Here is a 10,570-nt window from a genome sequence, read left to right on the forward strand (position 1 = left end):
TGGAGTTATGGATCTCCGGGAAGTTGCGTTTGAAGTTTTACGTCTAAACGGCTCGCGGTGTCCGTTTTCGCGACTTTTGTGAATATTTTCATAAAAATTATTTCAAGTGTGAAATTAAATAATAGACTATAACCTGAGTCCAAAAACGCTCTCGAAAATCCCGTCGGCAAAGCGTATATGCCTTAACGGATCGATTCGGTTTTACGCGATTAAATAAAAACAATGTTTTACTGTCTGTTTTTCTTAAAATTGTCGTATCTTTTGCATACAGACTCCGTTTTGGACGTTCTTTATATTTTCGGAAACAGGTAAACACATACTATGAGACTAGAATAACTGTTTCACTTAAAATCACTTTTTACGAATTTTCAGTTTTTCATACGTATTCATAAGGTTATAGTTTCTGCAATTTGATTCGTTATGCATTTGAAAGCATGATATCATATGGTATTGAATAATAGTTAGAATGAACTTACTTGTCCTTCTTAAGGTGCACTAAAAGTCAGTAATTCGGATAAACAAGAGATTCACAGATAGATTGCCGGTTATAATAATAGCCCTAAATTCCGGGTTGTCACAATATGGCTGAAGAACTTCATTAGAGACCTTGGAGTTGTTCCACCTGTAAAGGAGCCTATGGATATTTTATGTGACAATGAAAGTGCAGTTGCCTTATCCAGGGAACCAAGGGATCACGGCAGATTGAGGCACATCGACAGAAAATATCACTTTATAAGAGATCAAGTAGACGAAGGACTACTCGTAGTGAAGATGATATCGTCAAAGAAGAACGCAACAGATCCCCTTACAAAGGGACTCAGCAGGGAAAAGCACTTGCTACATGCAAGGAGTATTCGGCTGAAGGACGATATTAGTTTTAATGATTAGATAGATATTTAGAAACTTGTAATAGCTACAATGTAATTGAAATTTGATGACTGAATAAAAAGAGTTTTATTTATAAGTAAAATTACTATCTTGTGTCAATTATTTACTATTTTTTCATTTTACGTGTTTTGACTTCCAAAATAATAAGATTATTCAAATTATCCACAATCGATCATACTTTGGAAGTAGGTTATGTAAGTAGACTGTCATGAATGGGTTTTGTAAGATTGTCTAAGCAGTTAGACATTGCAAAGGTTTGCTACTACATTAATGAGTACTCTTGAAATAAGATTTGAGTATTGGATCAACCCACACTCACACGAATCACTTCATGGAATTTATCACGGGTGATTGTGATATAATAATATCGTATAATCTTCAAACCAAGATATATGAGTTGACAATTATTAGTTGGTTGTACATTGACAATGCGAAAATGCATCAATAACTCAATGTTATAAAACGTGCTGTTGTGTATGATTTAACTAATAGTTAGTGAAAGCATATAAGCCGAAATTTATCTGTTCCTTTTATCCTAAGATACTTAAAAGTGATATCTTGGGCCCCTCGATGATTTTGTTTTGACTTATGTGTCGGGCCCGGTCAGGACTAAATTAATGTGTTCAGTTAAGTTTTATGTCAGACAAATCAGAAACCGGGAAACAAACTGCTGGACAATAAGTACGACTATGTTCCATGTATTTATCCGCATGATATCTTCAAGAACAAAGGAATATATGATCACTTATCTAAATGGCGCGTCAGGATTCAACATTGGCTTTTAGAGAGCTACGATTGCTACTTGGGTTCTGAAGCTACATTGGCAATTATAGTTATTAGAATTATCTAAGTGGGAGACTACTGGATTATGTGGCTAAGACCATAACTAAAATTGGTATGTACTTGACCTGATGATAGCATGGTCCATTTGGCTTGTAACACTCTGGAACCATTTGATAGGATGGATACTTGAGAAAGAGGTTATTGTGAGTTATTAATATATTATAAGTATAATATATTAATTGAGGAATCACATTAGTTAATTAGTATTGATCAAGAATTAATTTGGTATTAATTTAGTGATCAAAAGAAACTAATTAAAGTTAAAGGGACTGATTAGGTAAATAAGTAATTCTTCTAGTTGGACTCATGACTCATGTTAACTAGGGTTGGACTAAACTTACATGAAAGTCCATGAAAGGTTTATCCCAAAAGGCTTATGTAATATGAAGAGTCATTAGGGTTTGCATGGTTGTAATCCTAAGCTATATAAGAAGACCTTAACACCTAAAATCGGCACTCATGCATGCTAAAGTAGTGACTAGCCGATTTTGAGCTCCCAAGCTTCTCTCTCAAGTCCATTCTCTTGTTCTTGGTTTGTTATAAGAAATTTGAGGCATTACACTTGAGGTTCTAGGCTCCTAAAGGTCAGACAAGCAAGCTACTACACAAGGTAAACCTCTAACTGTTTTATGATTCAAAAGTTGCCTTGCATGCTAGTTTATGCTTTATGCTTTGGAAAAACCATGTTGCATGTATAATTAGATAAAACTTAGATCCAAAACATTAGGGTTGTATGTGCACCATAGGATTGTTAGAGTACATAAAACCCATCAGTATGTTGATGGGGGTAGTGAAATGTTGCTAGACCTTCACCACTGTCTATATCAGTCTAATATGAATCTTGCACAAGTGGGAGATTGAAAGATCTAGTATGCTCATGAATCATATTAAAGTGATATTGATAATTAATATATGATCCTAATGGGTCAAACTAACAACAACTTGATATGATTGATTATTTATTAGAAATTGATTTTAATAAATATTCAATAAACTCTTATAATTAAATTGGAAATTATTTATTTCTAGGAAATAATAATTTTCATTAGCAAGTAACATTATATATAATTCATATGGTATGAGTTAATAAGTCATGCACAACATTTTGGAGTAGATAAAGTCTTTTGTCTTTTACCAAACAGTTAAAGTTTATATTTTATAAACTTGGTTTATAAAATATAATGCTTTTGTCTTCTTCCTTTTATTATTTTTATAAAATATGAGTCAAAAGACAAGAGTATGAATTTCATTATAATTTATTCAAAAGTAATAGGTATAGGAGAAATCATGAGGGACAAGCTTCGCTAAAGGGATTAATGGTTAAGGACCTTTAGATTAAGTCTTCACTTTAACTAGCTTAGAGGCTTTCATGTTGTGTGTCCTCTTTTACATGAAAATTTTGAAATTCCTAAGCTCTCTCTCATTCTCTCTTGTTTAGTTAAGAACACTTAAAGATTACTTGCATTTATACTCTTTTGAAATTCATACTTTGGTTATAAACATCAAGCTTAAGAGTTATATGAGTTTTACAAGACTAGTATATTAAATCAAGTTGGTAACTTGTTGGTGTCTCAATGGTTCCATATTCTCCATCAACTTCCAAGCCTCCCCAAGAGGACCCAAATAACAACAAAGGTTGTTATTTCTTCATCCTTTCTATGGTTAGTGTTTAAATCTTTCTATAACTTTCAAGATGTTCCTTGGTGGGTATAAAATGTTTATGTTATGTTCTAAATCATAAGTCTTCCGTTTGCCAATTTTGTAGTTTTTGAAACTATTTTTGAACTAAAACTCAACAGTCACAACTTCATGTTCTCATATTTTTCTTTTAATTGACCATTTTGCCATTTTGGTCTATATTTGACTAAAAGTCAACTTTCTCTAAATTTTAGGTTCTTACAATCTTCACCTTAAAGAGATTTTGTCATCAAAATCTTTTCTTACTCGCTTTCTTCATCTATCTACTCATAATGGTTGTTAAGGGACGTCTACTACTCTATCCACTCTTATGAAATCATATTGCATAGTTATCATCATTTTTCATCTTTTATCCCACTTTTCACAACTATGTTCATACACTTACCATCTTTCATTCTTTCTCAAAAGTATGCTAACACACTTCTTAACAATCTACTCTTAGGTAAGTTCCATTTCCCATGGGCTTCTACTGTTCCATTCTCACTCTACATAGGTGAATACCTAACACTTTTACAACTCTTTTCTAACTCTTAGTGAAGTATTACACTTAATCACTTCAATTTATTTCTAAAGTATTGTATCTAATTAAACTATTTTCTCCTCATCCTATTTATGCTCATTCACTAACTTTCACATCTTTCTATTGTAACGGTCGGGATCCAGATATTTACATTTCTTACCCTTAGTAGGAAATTTTGTTGCAATAGTGGCACCTTCATACGCTGGGCGTACTTAAGGAGTACGCGTAACATACTAAGGATGGTTGATCGCGGAGGTTCGTCACATACCCTAGGCGTATTAATGGGTATGCGGGGCGTATGTGACTGAAGACCAAAACCCTAATATCCAGGCTTGAGACCTATATAACTGTCCTTAAGTCTTTTGGAATAAACCCTAATCAGCCCCCATAACCTCATTTCGTCCCTTAAAGGTGCCATCCTGAAGGTTGTTTTGACTTCATGCATAAGTTAAAGGTCTTAAATAAGGTCTTAATGGGAAGAACAAAGTGTTGGGGTCACCCATGACATGCAAGGGCATAAAGTTGCCAATTTTATGCCCTAGGACATCTTAATGGACTAAGATCTAAAGTTTGACGTTGAAATCCCAAGTATTAAGCACTTAATGGTCGATTGATGCATGTCCTGCTTGTACGCTGCGTGTAATATTATGTATGCAACGCGTACAACTTTAGGGTTTGGTACGCTGAGCGTGCTAGAGTGGTACGCAGGGCGTACGCACTCCAGTTGGGTTTGGACTTTGTGTGGGCTTGTAAGCTTATTGGGCTTCATTTAGTTTTAGGGCTGGTCCAATTTAGAGTTTTGGGCTGATATTCTGATTTGGTCCATAGTTATTTTGGGTTGGGCCTTATTGGGCCATGTAGTCCATTTATGGCTTTTATCTTGGATCTTAGGCCCATTAGCAAATGGAAGACTTTTTGGCCACTATGGAAGGAATTAGGCTTAGGTGTTTAGACTCTTTGATTAGGTTGTGATATAATCCTAATTTAGGTTTATTTATATCATTGTTCAGTGTGTCGTTTCAGACTGTTAGGCGAGCAACTTTTGTGTTCAACAGACTGAGGTGGGTCTTCTCACTACACTAATCGGTCGAAGGCACTAAGGCCGTCCTATTATTTGATATGAGATGATTAGTAATGGAGTATGTAATTGTTTTTCTATTTAATCTATATGTTCACTTATGTGAATACCATGGGGGGAGCCTATGACACTTGGCAAGACCATGGGAGGAGCCCATGGCTCGGGGATACAAGACCATGGGGATAGCCCATGACATTCTAAATGAAGACCATAGAGGGAGTCCATGGCAAACTTATATGTATGTGTGCATGGAATTATGTGATTATATGATTTGTGTGTTTTGGGAAACTCACTAAGCGTGTGCTTACAATTTTGTTAAATGTTTTAGGTACTTTTGGTTCTAAGGACAAGGGCCCGGTTTGATGACACGTCGTGGATTCTCCACTATTTTCACATTTAGTTTTGATATTATGATCTTTTAAAACACTATGGTCATGTAATGGGAATTTTGGAAACAATTGTGGTTGGTGTTTATGATTATAAAAGTTAAAATTATTTGTAAAAATTTGGGCTGTTACAAGTTGGTATTAGAGCTTTGGTTTAAGAGATTTAGGCAGAATCTTGGGTGTGTCAGAACTCAAACTGAGGAAATGGTGAAAAATTGTTTTTCAAAACAAAAAAAAAGAAACCAAAAGTTTAAATTTTTTCCTAAAAACAAGTTTTTGTAAGAAAAAAGGGGAGAGTGCAATGCGCGTAGTCGGCCGAGCTCAAGTAAGTGTTCCTAATGTTTTAGCCATGCTATAGTATATATGGAAATTGATGTTGAATGAATTATTGCTAAGTGTATGCTTTCAAAGTTGTACATGCTTAGGATTTCATAGCCCTAGAATGAGGGAATTTTCCTTATTCTTGTTCCTTGTCTGGTTGTGGTTTAAGGTAGAAGCTTTATTTGATAGTCTATGTGATTCTCTTCGTGTATAACTTGCATGCATAAGGAAACATGTTATGATTGATTTGAGTTTCTGGTTTGATGAGGATTCCAAATCCTAGAACAGTTTAGGATCTGAGTTAGTGTTGTGTTTATGGGTCATGATTTGTGGTTGGATGATTTAGGGATATCAGGTATGGCCGTGGGGAAGGTACAGGTAGGTGTGGAAGGTAGTATTGGGCCCGTACTACTGAAAGCACATGACATGTACCCAAGTCAATGACAGATCTGATAGCTCTTAGGATTCCGGTGAGGAGGAATCCCTTTTGAATTCCTTATCATTGTTATTTGTGATATTTTCAGTTGAGGATGGTGATGATCATGCGATTTTTAGGTTCAGGCTCTAGTGAAGAGCCCATTGATGAGAGGCTGCGCGATCTTATCGCAACCGATGTTACTTGTGGTATTGTTGACGATGCCCTCCTTGACGGTACCCCAATGATCTTTGGTACCGTCAAGGAGGGCATCATGGAGATCATGGAGGGCATCATGAAGTCAACTAGTATGTTATTATGTTGGTAAGGTTGTACATGGTGGGTTGTGTACTAGCCACGAAGCCATGTATAACTGATACCATGTTATGTAGGGAGGGTTGTATAACCGATACGATGTTATGTAGATGTACAAACCTTGTAGTATATTGTCGGATGGACATGGAAATTGGGTTTAGGATCATAGGCATTGCATTTCTACTAATGTTGTGAAACTAATATGTTGATATGTTTTCAAAAGTCAATGATATTACTTGAGCCCGCTTTAAGGGTATTGGGATGTTTTGTTGATTTAAACTGTTTTGGAGGTTCAACTTGAAGTATAGATGACTGTCATCATCCTTTACTCTTGAAGAGTTGCACTCGGGTATTCTCACGGGACATTCTCACGCCTTATGCTATATTTTGACGTGTTAGAGATGAAGAAGGATGCTTGGTTATTTAGAAGATGATATAAATTTAATATCGTACTTTCAGTTATGTTTTGAGATCCATTGTAATATCCTCGCTATGCTTTAAACTAAATTTCAATTCGGACCAAATGCATATCCGCACATGTTTTAACAACATATACTCCCATTTTTGGATGAAAACTATATTTTAAGACCATTTTAAAATCACCATATGCGAGTGATGTTTTACATACTATTGGCTATCCAGAGTGTTTCCATAAGGTTTGCGGCAACTTGGAGTAACACGTCAAAATGGTCCTTCAAGAACATTACCTTCTTCAATAGTAGAGAGAATAACCGTTGCTTCAATAGTAATTTGTTCGTTAAGGAGTTTGTCTTGTACAGATTCTCAAGCGTGAACCATAGAGACATTTTCTTCATCTGCGACTTCATAAATCATCTCATCAGCTATGGACAGTAAGATGGCAGGCTGAACTTAGTCATATTGCTAGGTGAAGTCTGATTCAAACATGCCTCTTGGTCGGTTTTGAGCATCTTATCAATGTTATTGCCAAAAGTATAGACAAATAAATTTATCATAGCAGCCATGCCATCTGACCACAACCTCTCACTGATCTTTGATGATGGGGAATTCGATAAACAAATACTATCATCTTCACGGTGCTGCAGGAAAAGCGCAGCATTTAAAAGAATACCAATCCCAGACATCTACAGCTAGATTGTACCGAGTCCAAAGTCTTTTGAAGTTGACGAATCACATAAGGACATTTACCTTGCCAATAACATTTATATATGTCTCTTGATTTTTTGACACAACTGTGGACTGAAGTATTTATCGATGATTAAATTTAGTGTTTTTGTGGAGTGAAGGGCCTGATGCACCATGGTGAAATAGATCCCACTGCAGGAACAATGTGTGCAATTAATTACTTGAGTGATAAATAAATGTTCATTTTCCATTCCTTTTCCTTCCAAATTGATTAATTATAGAGAAGGGTGATATTTGTTTTCAGCTTATAAATTGAAAACCTTTAATTTATGGATCCTGGTTCGCGACATTAATTGCTACCAGCAACATTTCGTATACAAAAATCAAACACATTCTGCAATCAATATTTTAATGAAATACATGTATAAATGACCATAATATATAACTCTGAAAACAAATAAATAATCATCCAAACATCATCAGCATTCCACAGAGATCTAGGTACTAAAAGTAGCACTTGTAAGGTGAATCAATAGACATCTAGCTTTGCAAAAAGCATTACTTTATGGATGGGTAACGGAAGGGATAGGAAAATCCTTAGGCAACTCTGGCAATGTGGGCTTCGGAATGACGGGAAACGTGGGCTTTGGAAACTCAGGAACCACAGCAGGCTTTGGAACTACAGGAACATCAGGTTTTGGAACCTCAGGTAGCTCAGGCTTTGGAAGCACGGGAAGCTCGGCCTTTGGAAGAACAGGAATCTCAGGCTTTGGAAACACGGGAAGCTCAGGCTTAGGAACCACGGGAAGCTCAGGCTTTGGAAACACGGGAAGCTCAGGATTAGGAATGACAGGAAGCTCAGGTTTAGGAAGTACGGGAATCTCAGGCTTAGGAATGACAGGAAGCTCAGGCTTAGGAAGCACCGGAAGCTCAGGCTTTGGAAACATGGGAAGCTCAGGCATCTCTGCAAGTTTACGTGCCTCAGCAATGATGTTCCCGCTAAATGATGCTAAGCTGACAGAAACAAGAATCAGGATTATGGAATTTAGGTGAGAACCTGCCATGGTGTTGCAAAAGGTAGATATTAGAAACTAACAAGTTAATTCGAGATGGCTTGAAATGGTATATGTGTTCGTTTGGATTTATATAGTGGACGTGGGATGTTGGGAAAAGTGTTAATTACATGAGTTGATAGGAATTTCTTAGATTTGGGAGAGTTAGCTCAACTTCTCATCTGTACATAAGAGTTGAGCTGTCTTAAGATATGAAAATGTGGGGATGAGACTTGGCGACTTTCCTAATTAGGAGGGTTTAATATATAGAAAGCATATTTGTTTATGAATTTGACAAATGAAACATAGTAGGTTCTTCATAATTATGCAGAAAGTCGTAGGTTAATTATAAATTTTAGTTATTGATAGTAAACTAGATTATGACCCGCGTTAAACGCGGGGAACATAAATTAAATACATATCACATTAATAACTGACATTTTCTTAGGTGAAATTTTAGTAAAAAATGTTAGTTAGATTCATTTTTAGAGTTTTTAAACCAAACTTATTAAATAAAAATATTTAATATATATATATATATATATATATATATATATATATATATATATATATATATATATATATATATATATATATATATATATATATATGAGCAATTTGGTTTTTTTAATACAATATTTTTTAACATAAATGATTCACGTGATCTATGTTTCATCAAAACACGATGCAACTCTTTAATTAAAACATGTTGTGTAGTAGTTTTATCAATTAACTTTTTTTGGTGTACCAACCCCCATGGAGGCACATATGGATCTTTTCGTATTGGTCCTGTAAAACCAAAATCAACAATAACTTGTTATATGTAGCAATAACGTTAAATTCCATAAAGAAATTCGCTAAACATTACAATTAATGTGCATTGCCATAACTATAAACATCGAATTCAAACATTGTAATTTGGTCAATTTCTAAAGTATTTTTTCATTATAAGAATTAAAATATGATTTTTCAGGCTACACTCAATCAGATATACATATCTTCCTATCAAAGAAATTATTATTAAAAGAAAATGTTATGAACAAAAATATAATATCAGTTTCATAATTTGCCAAAGGTTAACACTAATATATAATAATGAACTGTCACAAATCTTGTATTTTGGTAACTCTATCCAACTAACAAATGAAATTCAGTTTAGAAGATTAATTCAAGAAGTGTATCCATGACTTTTTGTAGTTGAATTTGGGGAAATATTAAGACCTATTGAGATATGAGGGAACGATCTATGAGGCTACGGTTGGTTTCTGGAGGGCAATACAAATTCAAAATCGTTAGCACATATCTTTCATTCCTGCTTCAGTTTTCAAATTTAGATCAAACTTGTCAAAATCAAATTACAAAAAAAACCCCAAATATGTAACCTAGCAATCTAACAACATATTTTTCATATAAATAAATATTACAAATCTATAATTTACACTTTACATGATATTCTTAACTTATATCTTACCTTTTCATCTTTAATGATCACTAACACCTCTTTCTACCTAATTTTTGTGGCACACATCTATATCAAAAATAAGAGAAAGAACTATAGAGAATGAATGTTGGCAAAGTGATCCTCTATTGAAAACACAACAAAATTCTTCATAGAGCCGCTAGGATTCTCTTATAGACCGCTAGAAGGTCTTTATAGTGACAACTGTGTGGCATCTATAAGAACACACCATTTAAAGTAACACTTTTGACTAATGTAAGTGAAAAATCATTTAGAATGCTTTCCGGTTGTAATTGTTTCCACTTGGATGTGAAAATTAACATTCTTGTAGAGAAGTGAAACTTCAAATGAACCCTACATAGCCAAATCAACAAACATGACAACACAAAAAAAAGCCTAAATTGACATATAACCAAATTTCCAACAAATTTCAAAATTTTAAGGTTTCACTGAACAATTTTTTCATTTTATCAAAATTTTATTTTATTACA

General features: G+C 34.6%; 1 protein-coding gene across 1 annotated transcript; it reads right to left on the bottom strand.

Annotated features, from left to right (window-relative positions):
* Positions 1–7,943: 7,943 nt before the first annotated feature.
* On the bottom strand, positions 7,944–8,678 carry LOC111899044 (protein PELPK1-like). The gene has a single exon (XM_023894927.2). The coding sequence runs from the start codon at positions 8,630–8,632 to the stop codon at positions 8,132–8,134; it is 501 nt and encodes a 166-aa protein (XP_023750695.1). The 5' UTR covers positions 8,633–8,678; the 3' UTR covers positions 7,944–8,131.
* Between the last annotated feature and the right edge of the window lie 1,892 nt (positions 8,679–10,570).

This window comes from Lactuca sativa, chromosome 9, assembly GCF_002870075.4.
Source record: "Lactuca sativa cultivar Salinas chromosome 9, Lsat_Salinas_v11, whole genome shotgun sequence".
Lineage (NCBI taxonomy): Eukaryota > Viridiplantae > Streptophyta > Magnoliopsida > Asterales > Asteraceae > Lactuca > Lactuca sativa.

Coding starts and splice junctions, on each gene's coding strand:
- LOC111899044 (XM_023894927.2), bottom strand. CDS start 8,632: ATGGCAGGTTCTCACCTAAATTCCATAATCCTGATTCTTGTTTCTGTC.